Below are 20,626 nucleotides of genomic sequence, written 5' to 3'. Positions count from 1 at the left end.
CTGCAGGTGCATTCGCCGGCTGGACGTTGGTCTAAGAAAGAACATCATCAACATCATTCCTTTCCTAGGAAACACTAAATAGATTATGATCGCGCTCGTGGATATCGAGCAGCGGTGGGTAAGACGTACTGCACGAGCACCTAGCCCCCTTCAACGCATTCTCCGTCTGCGCCTTCTCGCAGTCGCAGTGCATGGCGGATTTCTTGCCGCAAGAGCATGTGGCTTCTTTTGCGCAGATGCCTGGTCATATCATACAGATTAGCAGGCTACTCAGTCGAGATCTCATCATTTGTGTTGAGTATGTGGTGGCGAGAGGATACATACAGCCACCTTCACGTCCACAGCATGTAGCGGGAACGACTGCTGTAGCCATTGTTGATCGTTGGTATTGTTGATGGATGGTTTGATCGATATCGTGCTTGAAAGGGTTGGTGGTTGGAGGTCTGTAAGTGGCTGAAAGATGCAAGAATGAAAGTACAGTGGGTAGAAAGCGCCTTCTTTATGGCCCGTTGACATGAATCTGATATTCCGAGTATCTGATCGCCTGTCACAAGGGCACGAATTACCTCGATCGTGATTCGTCGAACTTTGTACCGAACTATTGCCGTGACGAATGACAGACTCCCTAGTCATGCTTACTATGCGTTGACGCAGACTTGGGAGAAGTTTATTTGGCCGTGAGGCGACGTAAAGTGGAGGAACATGTAGCTTCAGTATGATCGAGAGAGCGACGAGTCTACAATACGTGTCGAATTCATTCATTAAAAGTGATGGTAGTTCGTGGTCATGAGCCGTGTATCCTATACTATGCGAATATCGCCTGCATCTCCATACAGCAACAAGGACAGATTCCCGTCCCATCTGACTTCAGCATAAACGCCTCTCCATAGTATGCAATCGTGCTGTACAATCCATCCGTCCCAATACTGCCATATCATGCCCTTCATTCATAACAAGACCAGGACCCGAGCCCAGTCCAGCGTCAAGATCAACCTCAAAATTGTATCCTCCTCACCGGACTCCCCCGCCCATCAATCTGCCCATACGCACCACTAGCCTGTGGCTCCAATCCCTGCACCTGATGATGCCACGGCGTACCCCCGTAAAACTGCCCTTCCTGCCCACTGAAATGCCTCTGCGGAGTAGGAGGCGGCGGCTGGTGCTGATAATACTGCTGTGGGGGGAAAGCGCCCACACTCTCCGTTTTGCGGAAGAGTCCACTGTTATTAACAAAAGTCAGCTTGATGTTCGTTCCAAAAATAGGAGAATAGTGCGCTCGTCTTGACGTACAAAGCGAAATTGCTGATAGCAAAACACCCAAACACAAGGAGGAAGGTGAAAACCATTGCCTTATAGCTTATAGGCTCCATAAAGCTATTGAAAATCTCCGCAAACGTATGCGCCGACACCCTCGCCCGGCCCACACTCGCTGGATCCCGATTCATGCATTTTGACCAATTCTCGCAGACGGTCTCCATGGCGGGGACACGCGTGCTGCGATCGCATTTATTGGCCGTGTATTGTTGGGCGCAGACGGCCATTTCGGCCATGATCTCGGTCATGGCTTCGTGGGCTTTCTTGTCGACGTCGGAGGAGAAGGCGGACCAGGCGCTGTAGATGGCGTAGGCGAAGCAGGAGAGGAGGAAGATGTTGAAGAGGAGCTGGGCGTACCAGGAGAGGATGTGCGGGACTGTGGGGTGGGTTTCGATGAAGGTGTAGAAGGTGCTTAGCCAGTGTTGCTTGGTGGGCTCGTGGGATGGGTGTTGTTGTTGTTGTTGTTGTTGTTGGAGGAGGAGGAGACTGCTAGTTTTGCGCGGGCTGGAGAGCGCGGTCGGGTGGTGTTCGCTGTCGTCTCCGGAGTCCGAGATGCTATGTCTTCTCCTTCGACTTTCCTTGCGGTTGATGTCCCGTTTGCGCCGCTTCTCTACTCGTTTCTCCATGCCACTGCTTGTGTGCTCCACTCGTGCGATCTCGCCTCGGCCAGGGCTGGAGAACTTGTTCTTCGCCCGAATCAATTGAGATGAAAGCCAGCTCTCGCGCTTCTGCATTTGTGGTCGATCATGATCTTTCGTCGGGCTCGATGTGCTCTCTGCTCCTGGTAGTGTTGGCATGGATGCGGCTTCCGATCGTAAGAGGGCGCTTCGTAAGTTGGCATTGTCTGGTGTAGCATCGCTGTCGTTGTTCTGCTCTGGCGATCGTGGTGTCTCTCCCGCAGAAGAGTCGTCGTAGTCGTTGTTCAGCTTGCGAGGGGTGGTGAACATGGAGTTGAAGGCCGGTACTGCTGGCAGAGGCTTGGAGGGGGATTGTGTATGGCTGGGATTTGCCTTGGCCGGCGAGTCGAAAGCGCTGTATGTGCCTGTTCCATCCATCAGTATATCGTGTCCGCTCATCATCGTACTGTTGCTTTGATACGCACGCTTCTTTCCCTGCCCTGGTGGGAATCGTTGCGAGTTCTGGCTAAGCTGAGCGAAGGGTGAACGAGCATCTAAAGGTCCTGTACCGTTTTGGAACTCAAAGTCCATGGGTGATTCGTGCTGATTGTATCTCGACATGATTTCAGTACAGATGCTGATAGTCCAAGAGAATGCTTCTTGCTACATGAGCATGTGATAATATGCCCAAAGTAGGTGTGCTACGTTTTATAGTCGCGCTAAACAATCCCGTTGGAAGGGACAACAGAAAGCTTGGCGCTTCTGCCGCTGTACGAGCGTCACCTTAACTTTGATCGATGCGAGACTCCTTTCTTCCATTCACTTACACGCATTTGACACGTGAATCAAAGACGTGCCATCCGCAGCACGTACAGACGGTACAGCCATGTAAGTCGTTGCCGCCGTAGCGATGCGGTATATGCTAGACCGGCAAGCGTGGAGGAGCTGCATGCTGCCCCGTAACCAAAACTGGCTTCCCGCTTGATCAGTGATCGCCTTACTCCTTGGCGCCAGGTGTACTCATGAGGTATAAAGTATAGACATCAATACATTCTCCTCATATCAAAAGAATCCAGACCGATCAGCAGTGAGAGTAGAACACAGCCAGATCTCGACCGGACACAACTCCATAACATCAACCAACATGTCCACCCCCAAATGGCATGCAGCCAACGGCGCCACCGCCCCGTCCTCACCCTCGGCCAACATGGAAATAACCGCCTACCCAACAACCGACATCTGGCGCCGCGACGCCACCCCAGCCGGCGACGTCTTCAACGCCCCCTACATTTACATAACCACGACCTCGAAAAACTTCAAACGCCTGGCAACCACAGTCACCGTCCCCTGGAAAACCCAATTCGATCAGGGAGGTCTCTTGATTTCATTCCCTAATACAGCCTCATCGGAGCCAGATAAAGCATGTCGCTGGATCAAAGCCGGGATCGAGCTTTTCGAGGGTAAACCCGCTTTAGGTGTCGTAGGCACCGATAGGTTTTCTGATTGGAGTTTGGCGCCTATGCCACGTGGGGCTGGGGGTGAGGAGGGGGATCAGAGGACTGCGAGATTCGAGGCTGTGAGGGATGGGACGACGTTGTGGGTTTATGTTGTTGTTGGTGGGGAGAGGCAGGCCTTGAGGGAGGTCAAGTGGGCTTTTTTGGATGAAGGGGAGGATGGGAATGGGGTGGAGATGAAGCTTGGGGTCTATGCTGCTAAGCCTACGCCTAATATGGGGGATGAGAGGGCGGGGGTGGAGGTTAGTTTTGAGGGGTTGGAGGCGGAGATTGAGGGTGCTTGAGACGCTGTCAAGACTGCTACCATGTATAGGCGAATGTCCTGGCGATGAGTGGATGGCTCACTGTTGATGGTATGGATAGAGTCTGACCAATTCACTTGCCATGGGGACCGCCAGCTTCCATTTAACATCTCTCTTTGATCTGACCATACATTGGAGTGATGCGTTATTTTTCAATCGATGGATTGATTGCTCGGTTGTTCTGAGGATTCCGATCAGATCTGAATGCCAATTCAAGCGGAGGTCAGGGCAGATCTCTGGGCAGATCTCTGGGCCCCTTGGCTCTCATCACGTGAATCATGGAGCTCAGACATCAATAGCTGGAACTCTAAGTCTTGCAATCTGCCTTGTGCGAACCGAACGAACAAGGACGGAAGAATGCATGGTCGGGAGAATTCGGGATGTCGCCGCAGCTGAGTACTGGCGGTGCCAACAAGTACCCATGTGGTATATACGACATGACAGGCATCCTGCCGTATGAGTCACAGAAGCGAATGCGAAGCCGCATCTGGCCATTGGGCGCATGGAAGGCAACAGCACATACAACTGCTAAACATACAGCCTCTCGAAGTATCGTAACAGTATCGCGCAATGTGGCATCCATAATCCTCATCAACCGTGACGCGATTCATCCACCTTCCACATCCCCATCAACAAGAAAATGTCTCAATTAGCCAAAGCCATCCGCTGGCTAGGCATGCCCACCTTCCTCGCAGCAATATCCTACACCTCCCCCGGCAATCTCATAGCCCTCACAACCCCTCTCATAGCCACCCCAACCCTAAGCCTAGCATACTGGCACCACCGCCAACCGAAGGAAAACCAAGTAGATCTCGACACGCTAACCTATCTCTACACTTTCACCGCCACCCTCGGCCTCGCGCTCAGTCTCTCAGCCCAACTCCTCCTCACGCCCGCGGTCTCCAGACTATTGTTTGGAAAGGACTGGCGCGATTACCTGCGCGCCTTCATGCAAACGGAGATAAAACCCGGCACCCCGGAAATCGCAGCGGCGAATTGGGCCTGGATAGCCAGATGGCAGCACTGGGTCTTCCTCGCCACGGTGCCCACATTCCTCGCCGGCGGAGTCGAGGAGATACTGAAATACTGCGCCATTGCTTTCCTGCGCCGCAAACATCAAAAACAGCAGCCGCAGCAGCAGTCTCGTGAAAAGGACTCATCGCGACGTCCACCCCACCCTTCAAAATCCCACTACCTCCAATACGCCCTCACGGCCTCCCTAGCCTACTGCACAATGGAAAGTATAGGCTTCATCCGCACCATGGACCGCCCCGACATCAGCCCCGCCAAAGCCACCTTGATGGTCTGCGAACGCATCTTCATAGGTGGTCTAGGCCACTGTCTCACTTCCTGTCTCCTGGCCGCCAACGCCGCGAGTCTGGGTGACTATCGGGAGGGAGTTTGGGATTGGTGGCGGATCCTGCGGGAGCCGATTTTGTTTCATGGAGGGTTTAATCTGGTGCTTTTTGCGTTGAGTGGGTGGAATGGGAATGTGGGGTGGGTGCATCCGGATAGTGTGTGGCAGATTGTGCCGATGTTGGGGGTTGTGGCGGGGATTCAGGGGGTGCTGTTTTGGCGGTTCCGGCGGGTGTGGAGGAGTCTCGAAGCTGACGAGGTCGGGAAGTGAATTTGATGGGTTTGATGGTGTGACTTACTCCGCTCCATTGTATGGATACCCCATTGAAACAGAGCAACTCAGTACATCGCACAATCGCACTTCCCCCTTCCAAATTCGACTTCACACCGTGGTAATCCCACCCCCCGACAACCCCCTGATCGGCCTCGTAGTAGGATTCAAATGCATCGGCACCCCCTGCAAAACCGCATCCAACTCCGCACTCTTCCGCTCAAAAGCCGCCACAATAGCAACCAACTCCCACTGCAACGTCTCCTCCAACCGGCCCTGCATCCTCTGCAAGCGTTCCGCATAAAACGTAATCTCCCTCGATTGCCGAAAACAGCCCATCCGTCCAATGGGATCGGAAACAAAAACCTCGTAGCGCCAGGGTAGGCGATCCAGACTATCTGCCCGATGAACCAGCCACCTTCTCAATCCGTCAAGGTTCGCGCGCGTACAGTTTTGGGTGCGGAGGCGGAGGATGAGGGTTTTGTTTAAGCGGAAGGCTTTCAGGTCTGTGCTGTAGAGGGATCCTATCACGCGGAGGAGGGGGGTGAAGTCAAAGTCTTTGATATCTATTATTACGGGGGAGGAAGAGTAAATCAGTGGGAGGAATTCCTTCCGGCACTGGCGGGAGGCGAGGAGGAGGCCGCAGGGGGGGATGTAGTCTTTCTTTTTCCGTTCGTCTTGTTTCTTCTCCGGTGGAGGCGGGAGGTAGAGGATTGTGTCGTTGGCTAGGAAGTCGTAGATTTCGTTCCGGACTTCGGCGGGGAGGTCGAAGAAGGTTGGTTTGTTTGGGATTAGGGCCTGGGGGGATGTTGAGGGGGCGGTGGCGAGACTGTCGTGGCGTGGTTCCTGGGATGTGATGGATGTGATGGTGTCTTTGCTGCCGCGGCGGAACTTTTTGAGTACGCTCATGGTGGTTTGGGGGATGCGTTGGGTCAAGCACGAGGCTCTTGGTTGTTGATGATGATGTAAAGATCAAGCTTCTAGAACGATTGGTGGATGTGGAGGGAAGAAGCATTGTAGATCTGGGGATGGAATGATACCTCGAGACGGGGTTCGATATGGCGGGGTTGAAAGCTCACGTCAATGGCTTGTCGACGACGATCGTCGTCGAGCAACAACAATAATAATACAGTTCCGGGGAGTAGTCGCTTTGAGCTGCCTCTTGAACGTGTCGAGATATTATTGACATTCTGTTGACATGGATATTCTTCTGCTTACTACTACTGTGCACAGCCATCTGGTCGCGACGCTACGTCAATAATAATAATTACATCTGTCTCCGGAGGATCAAAGCAAGCTACCTTATTATTATTCGCCGTCCATGAACCTTCTCCTCCAGCGAGCTGTCCGACCTCGCAATGTTGATCATCCACGTAGCTGCGTTGAAGGTAGTCCACTTGCTCGTCAAAGGTAGTATGCACAATTTCCCCCTCTCTGTCCATCACAACCAGATCCCACATCATTCCTTCCTCCTCCCCCACACCTCACTCCCACCACCGACCATGCCTCCCCCAACCCAACAAACCAACGGCGGCCCCGCCGTGAAAACTGTAGGCTACATAGGCCTAGGCAACGCCGGCTACAGCATGGCCTCCAACCTCCCCAAAGCCGGCTACCACCTAATCGTCCACGACGCCGACACGACCAAAGCCCAACGCGCCGCCTCGGAATGGAAAAACACCACCGCCTCGGACGGGAAACCTGAAGCCTTCGCCGACTGCGACGTCATCATCACCATGCTACCCCAAGGCAAAATCGTCCGGGAAGTCTTGCTCGGGGAGAAGGGGATCGGGAAGGCGTTGAAAGCTGGGACGATCATTGTAGATACGTCCAGCTCCTCGCCCTTCGACTCCGTTGCGCTTGGGAAGGAACTAGCGGAGCACCAGATCCTCCTCGTAGACTCCCCCATTACGCAAACCTACATGCACGCCACGGACGCCGGGGAAAGCACTCTCATGGTCGGTGCGGACAGCAAAGAAGCCTTTGACAAAGTCGAGCCGATCTTGAGGTGTATGGCCTCGTATATCTTCCACATGGGGAAGTTGGGGAATGGGCATGCGATGAAGACGTTAAATAACTATATCATGGCCTCCTCCATCTGCGCCTTATCCGATAGTCTGGTCACGGGTCAGAAGTACGGGTTAGATCCGCAGACTATGATCGATGCGCTTAATGTGGGCACGGGGGTGAATTTCCCAACAATGGATACCTTCCGTCGGGATGGCATTACAGGACGGTATAACAGCGGTTTCGGGCTTGCATTGTTGGTCAAGGATCTGGGCATCACGGGCGAGTTCATGGAACATAATGGGTTTGAAACCGAGCTCCCGGCTTTGTTGAAGAGGTATTTGGGGGATGCGCTGGGGGAGGTGGAGAAGGATGCGGATCATACTAAGGCGCTGGTGGGGTGGGAGAAGAGGGCGGGGGTGAAGCTGAAACGGACGGAGAAGGTGGAGGAGATTGCTAAGGAGGACTTTGAGCATAGGCTGAGGGGGCTGAATCGGTCGGGTTAGCGGTGGTGCGTGTAAAGATCGTTTGGGGGTTTGTAGACCTTTTTGGCCAGCTGGTGAATGTCCTTTGCTCTCTCTCGCCCAGATTTGAGTCACATGTCTTGGCTGTGCCGTGTGTCCTCTCTCTCTCTCTCTCCCCCTTCCTATAGTGAATATAAACGCCCTCGCTAAACCCCACCCACGCATCCTTCCCTTGTACGCACCGTAGACTAGACTGATCAATCAACCTCGACCCCCTTCTTCTTCAAATCCGCCCGCGCCTCATCAATCTCCTTCATGAGCTCCGCATGCGCCTGAGGCACATCGTTGAATGTCAGCACGCCGTATCCCAATTTGCCCAGGAGGTAGGCGCCGAAGGAGACGAGGGCCCAGAGGGGGAGCTTGTAGTCTAAGTCAGTAGATGGCTCGCGAATGGTTTAGCTATTGGGGGGGGGATAGCATACGACAGGCACGATCTGGTTCTGGATGATTTCGGGGATGGGTGCGAGGCCGAGGAAGGCGACCATGTATATCTGTTCGCAGCAATATCAGCTTAGCTCGGTCCTAGATGCGTGCGGAATGGTCGGCGTACCGAGGAGACCAGGAGGCCGATCGAGAGGGTTTGCTGTGCTCGTGTCATATTGTGCTGGGTTGTGTTGTGATGGTACGGGACATCTCTCTACTGCCTCTCTCCAATGGCTATCGTGTTCATTCACGAGTGACAGCCAGACGCGGCGGGAGTAGCCGCATTTGACTTTGGATATGCCAATACTGTACCAGCACGTACATTCAGGTAGGCGTGAGATATGTCTGAACACTGAGGAAATCAATTGTAAGGAGTACCTGGTCTATAGCAGATCGAAATACACAAAAGACTCCGCCAACATTCCCGCTAACTCGCCCGTACAATACCTCCCAAACGCCGTCGGTAACCACAAAAACATCAATACCCAACTCCCAGATCCGCTCCTCTTTACCACTCTATCTCGAACTCATACACATCCGCGAATCAAGCTCCCAAACCCGCCATCGCCCCGCATCACACACACATCACACACACATCATCCCTCACAACCCTCCCTGGCCAATCTCCACCTATCCGCCACCTTATTCATATTATAAAACACCGCCGGATCCGCGGCCGTGAAAGAATTAATCGAGTTGACGGGTTTCAGCGCGATCCTCAGCAATCCCTCTGTCTGCCTTTCGTGATCTCGTCGTGCGAGCTTCTCTGCTTTCCGCTTCTGTGCTAGTTGTTTGCGGTGGCGGAGGGTGGCGAGGATGAGGGATGGGGATGGGAGACAGCTGGATTTGTCTTTCTTGATCAATGGCATTCTTCTTAGGTATGTTCGTTTGTTGATGGATCATCATCGCTGTAGCCTGAAGCGGTGCTCAGGTATGTGCTGTACGAGTTTGTTTGCTAGGCGGTCAGGACATGAGGTCAATACTCGGCAGTCCTGTATGGTCCATTTCGCAAACATGCTCCTATTAGTTGTCGCGGGTCGTGCGCCTGCAATGTGTTCTTGCGCTTCCGGAGTACCAGCAAGCAGCTTCCCTCGGACCTGCCCAGATGTTCTGGATACTCTTTCTTCACTTTCATCTCATGCCAGAAGGAGCATCAGAACCAGGCAGTCGATCGATTCTTGGTAGTACCACTGTCAATTTCATAGCCCTCCCCCACATCTACAAACCCTCAATTCCCCTCCACCCTCTCCGCATCCTCAACCCGCCTCCTCGTATAATCCAAACTCGTCCTCTCCGCCTCCACCTCCCGTCGCACCTCATCCACACTCGCCCTCAACGCCTCATACGCCTCCCTCTCCTCCTGCTCAAATTTTTCCGAAATTCGTTTTCTTCGGGTATACTCGCTCGGATCATCGGGTTGCCAGCGGATGGGGCCAGTGGCGGATTCGCGCTTGCCTGCGTTGAGCATCTTTTGTGCTTCTTCTGTGAGCGTGTGAGTGGTCTTTGTATCCCGTGGTTCTCTGGAAGCGTTGTAAACGAAGGGGGTGCCGGTGGAGGAGGATTCGATCCGGCGACGTCGAGCGCGGAGGTCGGAGCGCAGGGTTTCGAGGAAGTGGAGTTCGGATTGGAGGCACTCGATCGCTTGACGGCTTGGTGTAGAGGCAGCAGCTATGTTTGTGTCACTAGATCCTGCGGCATCCGCAAGCACCCCAGTCTCAATCGTCGAATCCAACCTAGCAGGCCGTTTACCAGCAGCTTTTTCCGAGAGCTGATTAACCGAGACAGCTTTCCGCACTGTGCTCCTCCTCTGTAACGTCTTCGACGGTCCCGCATATGCAGTATCATGCGGCATCGCCATCCCGACTGTCTCGTTCGGCTCGAACATCGATACCGGCCGCATTGATGACTGGATAGGTGGTGCTGATGTCCGTGGACTGATGGTGCCTTGAGTCTCGTCGCTACCACGCGGAAGGATGGTGAGCTTGTTGGTCTGTAGGTCCAATCTCGTCGCTATTGATTTGGCTCGCGACCTGTAGACGACCGGACTACCGTAGTCTTCTTCGTCGTACGCGCTCTTTTGGACGACGTTGTCGAAAGCCACGCTCTTTGACTTCCTCACCGTTTGTTGTTGCGAAGGTAGTGGTCTTCCCTCCAGCGCCGCGAGCGTGTCTTCTTCTCCGCCACCGGGCGTCCGGATTGTGGTGAGATGGGCCAGTCTAGCTTGGCTTTCTTCATCTTTCCATTCTTCGGCGCTGGTGCCGTTGACGTCGGCGGAGTACATGCTCCAGTCGTCGCCGGCAGCCAAGTTCACCAAACTACGGCGTGGATCGAGCACTTCGCCGGCACTGATGCTTCCAGGTCTTTGGGACGATTCGTCTTGGTCCTTTGCGCGCAGTGCACGACGCATCTCCTCGGTATTCCGCCACACCATCCTAGGATGACGGATGATGCGCCCACCATTCCTCACCGGAGCACGAGTGAAAGAAGGGGGAGGAGATGGTGAGGTGACAGAGCTGGTATAGCTTCTCTGTCGTTCCGCCCACTCCATCTGCCCGACTACATCGTCGTAGGCTTGCCCATCCTCATCCCACCCTCGAGCAGTAGAAGAAGAGCCCACCGAAATATCGTCTCCAACGTCACGAGAGTAAATACTCTTCGACCTCCCATCTTCATCTTGTTCAGACGGGGCGGCCGCCCGCACAGTCCTGTCACTCTCAGCATCGGAGACGTCGTCATTGTCTTGCCTCGCATCATCAAGGGACACGCCATCCTCTTCGTCAAAGTCCTCTCTGTCGTTGCGACTATTGGAGAAGAAATCACTGACTCGCTTTCCGAGATCCGTCAGACTCTTGACAGGACGGAGAATTTTAGTGAAGCTGGCTCCACGACGACGATTTCGCTGCTGCTGATCATCGCCGTCCTCTGCTCCAGCCTGCTGCTGTGATTGCTGCTGTTGGCTTCCACCAACGTCACCAGCAGACCTCTCACGAAAGGAGAAAGCACTCTTCAGCCTCCTCAGACCCCTCTGCGGACGATCGGGAGCACCCTCCTCACGAACCGATCTCGCGTCAGCTTCATCGTCTTGGTTCTTCTTCCCAAAGAGACTGAAATTGCTTTTCTTCCTATGCAAACGGAACGGCGGCGCGCCGCCCTCTGCAGCATTCTCACCAGCGATATTACCATTAGTAAGATCTCCTGATGCCACGTCGCCATTCCCATCGACGATATCATTCGTGGAAGCTTCAGCGGCCTCCTCGCTTGCCTCGGATTCTCCCATTTGGGTGAGGAGTTGCTGCTGGCTCTGCATTTGGCCCTCGAAGAAATAGACCTGGTAGTTCACGTACGGGTTCCCGCGGTTGGGGTCGTAACGCCACTCATTGGTCTCTTGGGTGGAAGCCATCTCGTTGTGGTGATTCGTGATTTCTGGTGGACTTCGTTAGATAGGATGTGAGAATGAGACGAGCATGAGGATTTCGAGTAAGGTGAATGGTGAGAAGGCGATCGAAGAGTCGCAGTAAGGTGAGATATCGTCTCGGAGAGCAGCTTTTTTCGGTCAAAGTGCGTACATGACCGTACGCCGTCGTTCTATTCGCCCCGAGTCGTGCATAGTAAGGCTTGTCGTCTCAAAGGTCGAAAGCAGCGATTTCCGACCTGGTAAGCAGGAAGTATATGCTGACCTGCTTCCCTCAACGCCTCAGCGCAATGTGAAGACAACAGTGTCGGTCGGATACATATATACGCTGTGTGCTGCTCGCCTGGATGTGCTATTCTCTCTGTCAACATACAAAACTGCTGCTGTTGCTGCTTTCTATTGCAAAAAAGACTACCAGCTTCGAACGACGATACCAGACCTTGTCAAACACTTTCACACCGCCGCAATAAGCTTTTGAACAAGTAAGCTCACCTTTGGTACCTTTGCTCAGTAGGAGTGATATCCTGACCCCATGTACAGACAATCAGAGAATAAAGACCCACATACACACACCAGACACACATTCATTCAAAACATGGCATGCTTCAGCTCCATCCAAGAAAAGACGAAAAAAGTCCTCGCCGCTGTCAAACCGGCAAAGAATTCCAGAAACGCCAAGACCACCACCGCTGCCAAGACTCAGACTCCGACCAGTACAGGCTTCAAGGTGGTAAGTGGGCAGAAACTCGAGCGTCCGGAGTGGATCCAGTCGGCGATGGCGGGGTTGGATGTCCCTGTCCCTGTCCCCGTTCCTTCTCCAGAGAGGTCATCGTCGGCTAGGGGCGGACGTGATGCTAAGATGTCACGCGCCACCTCCGTTGATGCTCGGGAGGTTACTGTTGCTGTTGCGTTGAATGACCGGGCTGCTGTCCGTGCGGCTTGGATGGAGGGGAGGGAAGAGAGCAGGTGGGAGGTTTTGCCTGGAGATGAGGCGCTTTTGGATGAGGATGTCCTGCCTGGGACCAGAATGACGCCGGTCCCTACTGCTGACGATGAGGTGACGAGACATGATAGTGTCGTCGTCTTTGGTGTCGCTGGCTCGGACGAGAGTCGGATGACTTCATCGCCAGAGCCTGAGGCGTGGTGGGCGAAGGTGGCGAATTATAGCTCTACGCCATCTTTCACCTCGTCTTCGTCGGCTTCGTCGTCGGTGGAGGAGGCCAGCTCACCTTCGAACCCATCACAAGCATCATCGGACAGCTTCGTGCACTTGCCGGCCACAGAACCAGTGCGCTTACCCACCGACTCGTCGTCGTCGTTGTTGGAGCCAGGCCTGTGGATGAAGCGTAGCGTGGCCTTACCAGCCATACGCAGTTCACAGCAGCTTGAACCGGTTACCTCTCTGCCTTTCCCTCACCAGGTTGAGGTGGAGACGGCGGCGGTACCGAAGGCTAGGGTGGAGACGAAGGCCAAGTCTCGGTACCGCCAGACCAGGTTCGTGGGAGATGGGCTTGTGGATGGGCCGATTGAGACATGAGGAGGTGGAGGGGGGGCGACCTTGCTGCCTCAAGAGGTAGGATGGGGTGGTTGATGCATAGCGCTGGGATGGGTTCGACTTCGGATGACATGAATGGATGATCAGAATGAAATAATCGTGAAAGAGTATACTTGATGGTAACAGCAGCGCGCGCATCAAGGATCAAGTTATAACAACTCCACGAGCCTTATCGTTCCATCCTTCACCGTGTCTGTTATTGTAATGTTCGGGGAGGAGACTACTGCTGTCGTGAGAATACATTGTCGTCGGCAAAGGAGCCGAGCGCTTTGACATTGCTGTCGGCATTGCATCACCTTGCATACAGTAAGGCCAAGCTTGGAGCTTTCCATTCACTTTCTACAGCTCTACTTTTCACCCGTAATAGGAAGTCACGACATCAATACACACTTTCATCAACCATGGCACCCTCACGAGCCGCCACCAAGATCCTACGCCCGACCCTCCGCCCTACAACCCGCCTCACGACCAGCACATTCTTGTCACTTCCCCAGATTCGCCCCATCTCAGCCTACGGCTACGAACAAGCCAAAGTCCTCGGCCTCTCCACCCTCGGCGAACCAAAAGACGTACTGCGCCTCCACGGCCACTCCATCTCCCCCCCGCACAACGACCTCCTGACCCTCCGCTTCCTCGCCTCGCCCATCAACCCCGCCGACATCAACCAGATCCAAGGCGTCTACCCCACCAAACCCACCTTCACCACCTCGCTCGGAACCGCCGAACCCTTAGCCGTGGGCGGGAATGAAGGGGTAGCGGAGGTGATCAGTAAAGGTAATGGGGTGAAGGGGGTGGAGAAGGGGGATTGGGTGATAATGAGGAGGCAGGGGTTCGGGACGTGGAGGACACATGCGCAGACTACGGTCGATAATCTTGTGGTGATCAAGGATAAGGAGGGTTTGAAGCCGGAGCAAGTTGGGACGGTGTCTGTCAATCCGATGACGGCGTATAGGATGCTGAAGGATTTCGGTGGGGGGTTGAAGGAGGGGGAGTGGTTCATTCAGAATGGTGGGAATTCGGGTGTGGGACGGGCGGCGATTCAGTTGGCGCGGTTGTGGGGGTATAAGAGTATTAATATTGTGCGGAAGAGGGAGAGTGGGATGGAGGAGTTGAGGAGCGAGTTGAAAGGATTAGGGGCGGATGTCGTGGTCACGGATGAGGAAGTCGAGTCGAAGGATTTCAGGGATCAGGTCAAGGAGATCACAAATGGAGGACGTGAACCCATCCGTCTCGGTCTCAATTGCGTCGGTGGACCGATCGTGAACACCATGGCCAAACTCCTCTCCCCCGGCGGCCACATCGTGACCTACGGCGCCATGAGCAAGAAGCCCGTCTCGCTCCCCACTGGCCTGCTTATCTTCAAGGACATTCACTTCGATGGTTTCTGGGTCAGTAAGTGGAGTGATCGCTTCCCCGAGCAGAAAGAGGCTTGTGTCAAGGAGGTGTTGGACTTGACTAGGCAGGGGAGATTCAAGGATGTACCTATGGATCCCGTGACGTGGAATTATGATACGAAGCAGGAGGAACTTGTTACGGCCGTGCAGGGGGCGTTGGAGGGGTTCAGGAGTGGGAAGGGGATTTTTGTTTTTGGGGAGACTTGAGGTTGGAAGCGAGTCACTTCGCCATACGCTTATCCGAGCAGCATGCAAAAAGGCTCGCGTGAGAATGGCAAGGATCACGCCATGGATCTTTCAGGCCCAAGGACACGACTGTATGAGATGACCACACGCTGGATGTACCGGAAGACTTGAATAGAGCTGGATGGAGTGCGAGAACGAGCCACAGATGCGCATAGCACACTGCTCTCGCCAAATCCGAGTCCGCAGGGCGATGATGAGAATGCGTACCTGAGCATAGTCGTTCTGCCGTCGCCGACGGATCTTCTTGGTGCGCTGGACTTGACGTTGCTCATTTCGACAGTATACACCGTCAGCCCGTCCTTGCAGTCTCTGGCTCTGTGGGGTCACGACATCATAGAGGCAAAAGTAGACACGACTTCGACCGAGTCCGGTGATGGCGGGTGGAATCGAGGGCGTACATGTTGGACTCAAGGATGATTCCAATACCTGATAAATGGCCTTCGCAGCCGTACATGAAGTCACATGATTTCTATCTACCGAAGAAGTTCGAACGTCGCTAGCAGTTTCGACGACTTGCGTGACCTACCGTGTCACCACCAAGTGTGCTCTGAATCTACTGCGGATGATGGAAAGGACGGTCGATCTCATGTCTTCGTCGGTATACGAGTGGCATCATCTGGTCGCCTGGTACTCCCTGTTCAGAGTCACCCTCGCCACGTTTCGTGACGGACGCAGTCTCATACCTACGTAAAGCGCTTTCGGCCAGCAACGCCAGCACGCTTGGCTTCTCCATATACGTCGACCTGTTTCACGAAGGCATGAGCACCCTTCAGAGACACTGGGCGGTACTGCTGAATTTGATGACTGTAGAGTGTACAATGAGCATAAGGCGACCACTCAATTGGCCCGAAAGGACTATGAACCCTGCCTTGGCCAGACGGTCTGCAAAGGATCGATGGACCAGTCTAAATGACAATTGAAATCAGAGTATATATGTGTATACCTACGTCCTCACCTCTCGCTCCAAAGACCCAATTCTACTATAACGCATCTACAACTTGACAGGATAATCCAGCGTCTCAATCTTCTCCGGCAACTTCATCCCATTCTGCTGCCTCACCGTGTCCATCACCCGCATAATCTCCAAACTCTCCTGCAAACTCTCATACTTGCCCTCCTTCCTCCCCTCCTTGAGCGCAAACGCACACTCGTCCGCTTCCCAGAACATCCCCTGTCCCACCCCCTCTTCCTGCCATCCGCCGCCAAACCCATTCTTCCAGCCGCTGCCTTTACCCGGACCCGGTTGCGGCCAGTCTTTTTCTTCGACTGTGCCGTCTTTGAGGATAAGCTTGGTCTTGGTGGGTCGGAAGGCGGGGTGGAAGACTTGGATTTCACCTTCTTCGCCTTGGACGCGGATACTGGGGCCGGCGGTGGCTTTGCTGTCCGGGTCGGCCGAGGTGCGCATTCCCGTCGTTGCGATACCATGGGCTTCACCACGATCTGAGGTGGCGGGGAAGGTGAGGAGCATGGAGGTTTGCTCGTCGGTGCCGAGCTTGTATTTCCGCATCGTGCTGAGGACGGAGGGGGCCTTAGGGTCTTTTTGCGTGGTGTAGAGGGTTTGGAAGACCCAGGTTAGGGAGTAGATTCCTAGGTCGAGGAGGGCGCCGCCGGCTAGGTCGGGGTTGACCATGCGGTGGGAGTCGTCGAAGGTCTTTTCGGGGATCATGTGCATGCTTAGATCGGCGGAGCAGCGAGATACGGGGCCGATCTTGCCGGATGTGATGATGTCGCGGACGTAGATGGAGAGTGGGAAGTATCGAGTCCACTGCGCGATATGTCAATATCCTGGAAAGCCTAAGTTATTGTTTGGGTCTAACTCACCACAGCCTCCATCAAGAACAGCTTCTTCTCCCTCGCAATCTCAATCAACTTCTCAAGCTGAGGCGCGTTCGATGTAAAGGCTTTCTCACAAATCACGTTCTTCCCGGCTTCCAGACATAGCCTGGCGTTTTGGTAGTGGTGCGAGTGAGGCGTAGCAACGTAGATGATGTCCACATTCGGGTCCTTCACCAGCTCCTCGTACGATCCATAAGCCTTGGCATCGTCTACGGCTCGAACCTCTTTCAGGAAGTCCTGAGCTCGCTTGACTGAGGAAGAAGAAGCGGCGGCTACGACTTTGTGTTCGATATCCTTGACACCACGGCATTCTGGGTTCGGGTACAGGTCGCGGGCGAAGGTCTCAGCGATGCCGCCGGTGGCTAGGATGCCCCATTTGAGGGTGAATTTGGACATGGTGGAGTACGCAGAATGTGTCTGTCTTGAACAATGGATTGAGGGTAAGGTCAGTGATGTATGTTTGGTGGTCAAGGAGCGGCGCAGAAATGAAGAGAACATAGAGAATAATCTTGAGCTACCTTCTGCCGTAACAGGAAGCTCACCTGTCAAAAGCTCCACTGAGCTGCTGCTTCGAAGCGTTTTATCCGGGCGATGTTGTCATGGTCGTGTCATTGTCGATACTGTATTGCTCGACGTTGCCTTGATATCCAATGGCAGGACAGTCGCGAAAGTTATGATCGTCGCAGCTGTCGTGTCGTCGATCTCGAAAGCCGCCACCTCAATGCCACGAGGCATTTTGCCCTGTTGGTGAGGTTTGCTCCTTGACAGCTCGTGGCATTTTACGCCGAAGCCGCTGAAGCTATACAGAACTGCGTCATCGATGCCATGGAGGGGTCGAAAAACTTGTGGAGATGGGCTTGTTTGGTGGGCGGAGGTGGAGGAAATGGAAGAGGCAGGTAGAAGGGGCTTTCCCGGCCGCAGATGCAGGCCTTCCATCATCCACGACAATTGCCGGGCTACCGATCGTCCATGCAGCGCAGCAGCTGATCGGTAGCCGGCACAAGACGTGCTATGAGCTGATCAATCATGTATCAAATCGTGGGACAAGGTGAGGTTGATGGTTTCCGACAACATACTCTCGTGTCATCAGGAGCAACATGATTTCCAAAACACAAGAGCCGTTCAGGATAGCCGTAGTTGGTGGAGGCATAGGCGGTCTATTCTGCACATTAGCCATCCACCATCATTGTACCGAAGCTGGTGTACCAGTCCATATTGACGTCTACGAGCAGGCCAGTCAATATAAAGAGATAGGAGCAGGAGTGGGACTCGGCATCAATGCGGCTCGTCTGATACACAAGTTGGGCATTGGAGAACGACTCAATTCCTTTGCTGGGTACCGAACGGGCGTTTGGATCACGTTCAGGAGATATGATAACAGTGGTGAGATTGTGACGATCCCGGTGAACGACAATGAGACAATACGACAGGCGCCATGCGCAAGGTCGGATCTGCTAGATATGCTGAGGAGCGTAGTGGAAGAGCGGAAGGCAGCTACGTTACATACCAGCAAGAAGTGTATGAAGGTCGATGACCTTGGACAGACTGTGCGTCTACACTTCGCAGACTCCTCGGTGGCAGAAGCGAATCTGGTCATAGGTTGCGACGGCATCCACTCTGCACTACGTAACCAGTTCGTCGTGGACAAACCGATCTTCTCTGGCCAGATCGCCTACAGAGGAGTCATACCAATAGCCTCTCTACCCTCCTGGCCCTTCGAGAGCTACAGCGTCCTCTGGTCCGCTAAGCACCGCCATTTTCTCGTCTTTCCGATCGCTCGAAACGAACAACTCAACATCGTCGCCTTCGTCACGAAGCCCGAAAACGAAGTAGCAGATGTCAAGGAGAGCTGGACGTCTGTATGCGATCGCAAGGATGTCTACGCTGACTTCGCCGGCTTCGACAAGCCAGTACAAGAGATTATTGATCTGATGCCGGAACAGCCATCGAAGTGGCGTCTGAACGATCGCGAGCCGCTCAATCGATGGCATTACTTCGATGGCAAAGTCATGCTTCTCGGCGATGCTTCACACGCCATGCTACCGCATCTAGGTGCTGGAGCCGGTCAGTCTATGGAAGATGGCTGGGTGCTTGGTCGTGCACTTAGCGAGCACCTCTCAGGCAGCACTAAACGCCATTTCGCCTCTCTCGAAACCACGGCACAGCTCTACCAGGATGTGCGTCTACCTCGCGCGCAGAAGACACAGGCGACGTCGCGAGCGGCGGGCAATACGTATGAGATGCAGGCGCCGGATATGCTTGACTTGGGCTTTGAGGAGTGTATTCCTCTCATTGCCAAGAGGACGGCGGAGCGCATGAAGTGGGTGTGGGAGGAAGATCTCGATGCGATCTATGAGCGTGCTCGTGACGGTGAGGCCCAGAAGATCTCTGAGGCTACGACTAAGCAATCAGTCGACGCCGGTGCTATTCCTACTGGTCAAGGCGAGGCTATCGCTGCTAAGTAGGATGATGTACGGAATAGCAGCCGATATGATCGAAGTGAAACCAGGCGCTCGGATCGGTGGTGATAGTGGCTTACCAGGCGAGACATTTATAGCCTGTCTCGGCTGTGCCACGCACGTGCAAATTCAATAAACGAGGTCTGCAGCTTGATCCGTCCAGCCACTACCACTAATATTGAAGCTCTGGAAAGTGCATTGAGGTCTCAAAAGAGCTCTCCGACCTGTCATCGTCGTCGCCTGACATCCGCCACCTCTGAAGGATTACCCCGCTTTTATACGTGCTTGCCTTGTTTTAGGCGCTGGAGCTGGGCTGGACTGGCTGAGTACAGCACTAGCTGGAACTACTTCCTATTGTTGTCGACATTCGGTATCAGCCAGCAAGATACCGCACAAAGTGTCCACAACTTGGAGACAGAATAATGGCGACCGCGACAAGGAGTCGCACCCAAGCGAAGGAGGACTTTCCTGAGGCTCCTGCACCATGGAGTACACGATGCGAGACATACTGGATGGTCACTCAGCTCCCAAGCCCACTGCCTGTAGACATCTGGGATCCACTAGAAGCAACTCATTCCACTTGCACAGTCCGGGATTTCAAGATGGGGAGTACGGGTGTTATCATGATCGTCCGCTACTTCGACACTCCTGTAGGAGAGTACGACGAGCTTGCCATCATTCCAGGCACCTTCAGCGTGACTGGTGGACCAGAGAGGGGCCAGAACCGATCGCGGATTACTAGGATATATGTCAACCAGAAGGAGATCACTTTCAACGGTAATTCAGGCCAGCCTGATCGTTGTGATTGCTGCTAATCTAGCTGCTGAAGGTCGTCGCAACTGGAACATACCCAAGCATCTAGCGCGCTTCGAGTTCTCCTCGCCACGGACAGCAAAGGGATCGTCGCCACCGAATGAGCTCACCGTCACAGTCTACCCGCCCGAAGGCTACAAAGTCAGAGCAGAGATCCCTTTCTTTAAGGCTACGTTCACGACCATGAGCTGGACGCCCTCATTCCCTCTATCAACAAAGTACTTCGTCAATACCAAGTTCGTGCAACCTCCCATTCCTGCCGGCGAGGACACTGCGCTGGTTGGTACTGATAGCTGGAAATCCTACGATGTCTCTGCTTGGTCGAACCGCGCCAAGCTCGTATGGGTTAAGACTGAAGAGGGTAGAAATATCGTGCCTAAAGGATGGTTTCCGAAGTTTAAGCCGTGGAGCTTCGGGTTCATGCTACAAGATGCTACTTTGGATATTTCCAAGCCAGAGGAGTGGTAATGATGTTAGCGTCTGGCGAGCAGCGAATGGTCATTCTAATATGACTGGCACAACGAACATAAAGTATGCTTTCTTACCTGAGCACAGACCATATGCCATGCCAAACATTCACGTG

General features: G+C 53.9%; 11 protein-coding genes across 11 annotated transcripts; 6 read left to right on the top strand and 5 right to left on the bottom strand.

Moving 5' to 3' along the window:
* Positions 1 to 994: 994 nt before the first annotated feature.
* LTS14_002854 (uncharacterized protein) lies at positions 995 to 2,552 on the bottom strand (the record flags this gene model as incomplete). The annotated part of the gene is made up of 3 exons (XM_064835559.1): positions 995 to 1,220; positions 1,291 to 2,356; positions 2,417 to 2,552. The coding sequence occupies 3 exons, from the start codon at positions 2,550 to 2,552 to the stop codon at positions 995 to 997; spliced, it is 1,428 nt and encodes a 475-aa protein (XP_064696609.1).
* Positions 2,553 to 3,075: 523 nt separating this feature from the next.
* LTS14_002853 (uncharacterized protein) lies at positions 3,076 to 3,729 on the top strand (the record flags this gene model as incomplete). The annotated part of the gene is made up of 1 exon (XM_064835558.1): positions 3,076 to 3,729. The coding sequence occupies one exon, from the start codon at positions 3,076 to 3,078 to the stop codon at positions 3,727 to 3,729; it is 654 nt and encodes a 217-aa protein (XP_064696608.1).
* A 658-nt stretch (positions 3,730 to 4,387) lies between these two features.
* Positions 4,388 to 5,374, top strand: LTS14_002852 (uncharacterized protein; the record flags this gene model as incomplete). Its single annotated transcript, XM_064835557.1, has 1 exon — positions 4,388 to 5,374. The coding sequence occupies one exon, from the start codon at positions 4,388 to 4,390 to the stop codon at positions 5,372 to 5,374; it is 987 nt and encodes a 328-aa protein (XP_064696607.1).
* A 111-nt stretch (positions 5,375 to 5,485) lies between these two features.
* Positions 5,486 to 6,283, bottom strand: HEM15_2 (ferrochelatase hem15; the record flags this gene model as incomplete). The annotated part of the gene is made up of 2 exons (XM_064835556.1): positions 5,486 to 5,772; positions 5,824 to 6,283. 2 exons carry the CDS (start codon positions 6,281 to 6,283, stop codon positions 5,486 to 5,488), a joined length of 747 nt encoding a protein of 248 aa, XP_064696606.1.
* A 593-nt stretch (positions 6,284 to 6,876) lies between these two features.
* LTS14_002850 (uncharacterized protein) lies at positions 6,877 to 7,887 on the top strand (the record flags this gene model as incomplete). Its single annotated transcript, XM_064835555.1, has 1 exon — positions 6,877 to 7,887. One exon carries the CDS (start codon positions 6,877 to 6,879, stop codon positions 7,885 to 7,887), a length of 1,011 nt encoding a protein of 336 aa, XP_064696605.1.
* A 215-nt stretch (positions 7,888 to 8,102) lies between these two features.
* Positions 8,103 to 8,390, bottom strand: LTS14_002849 (uncharacterized protein; the record flags this gene model as incomplete). The annotated part of the gene is made up of 2 exons (XM_064835554.1): positions 8,103 to 8,264; positions 8,328 to 8,390. The coding sequence occupies 2 exons, from the start codon at positions 8,388 to 8,390 to the stop codon at positions 8,103 to 8,105; spliced, it is 225 nt and encodes a 74-aa protein (XP_064696604.1).
* Positions 8,391 to 9,556: 1,166 nt separating this feature from the next.
* Positions 9,557 to 11,728, bottom strand: LTS14_002848 (uncharacterized protein; the record flags this gene model as incomplete). Its single annotated transcript, XM_064835553.1, has 1 exon — positions 9,557 to 11,728. The coding sequence occupies one exon, from the start codon at positions 11,726 to 11,728 to the stop codon at positions 9,557 to 9,559; it is 2,172 nt and encodes a 723-aa protein (XP_064696603.1).
* A 607-nt stretch (positions 11,729 to 12,335) lies between these two features.
* Positions 12,336 to 14,896, top strand: ETR1 (mitochondrial 2-enoyl thioester reductase; the record flags this gene model as incomplete). The annotated part of the gene is made up of 2 exons (XM_064835552.1): positions 12,336 to 13,234; positions 13,663 to 14,896. The coding sequence occupies 2 exons, from the start codon at positions 12,336 to 12,338 to the stop codon at positions 14,894 to 14,896; spliced, it is 2,133 nt and encodes a 710-aa protein (XP_064696602.1).
* Positions 14,897 to 15,926: 1,030 nt separating this feature from the next.
* On the bottom strand, positions 15,927 to 17,167 carry LTS14_002846 (uncharacterized protein; the record flags this gene model as incomplete). Its single annotated transcript, XM_064835551.1, has 2 exons — positions 15,927 to 16,700; positions 16,757 to 17,167. The coding sequence occupies 2 exons, from the start codon at positions 17,165 to 17,167 to the stop codon at positions 15,927 to 15,929; spliced, it is 1,185 nt and encodes a 394-aa protein (XP_064696601.1).
* A 701-nt stretch (positions 17,168 to 17,868) lies between these two features.
* Positions 17,869 to 19,236, top strand: LTS14_002845 (uncharacterized protein; the record flags this gene model as incomplete). The annotated part of the gene is made up of 1 exon (XM_064835550.1): positions 17,869 to 19,236. One exon carries the CDS (start codon positions 17,869 to 17,871, stop codon positions 19,234 to 19,236), a length of 1,368 nt encoding a protein of 455 aa, XP_064696600.1.
* Positions 19,237 to 19,652: 416 nt separating this feature from the next.
* Positions 19,653 to 20,511, top strand: LTS14_002844 (uncharacterized protein; the record flags this gene model as incomplete). The annotated part of the gene is made up of 2 exons (XM_064835549.1): positions 19,653 to 20,007; positions 20,060 to 20,511. 2 exons carry the CDS (start codon positions 19,653 to 19,655, stop codon positions 20,509 to 20,511), a joined length of 807 nt encoding a protein of 268 aa, XP_064696599.1.
* Between the last annotated feature and the right edge of the window lie 115 nt (positions 20,512 to 20,626).

The sequence above is a fragment of the Recurvomyces mirabilis genome, assembly GCF_035927965.1.
Source record: "Recurvomyces mirabilis strain CCFEE 5264 chromosome Unknown scaffold_6, whole genome shotgun sequence".
In the NCBI taxonomy this organism is placed as follows: Eukaryota; Fungi; Ascomycota; class Dothideomycetes; order Mycosphaerellales; family Teratosphaeriaceae; genus Recurvomyces; species Recurvomyces mirabilis.
Note: the sequence above shows the minus strand (reverse complement) of the source record. Positions and strands in the feature narration are given on the sequence as shown.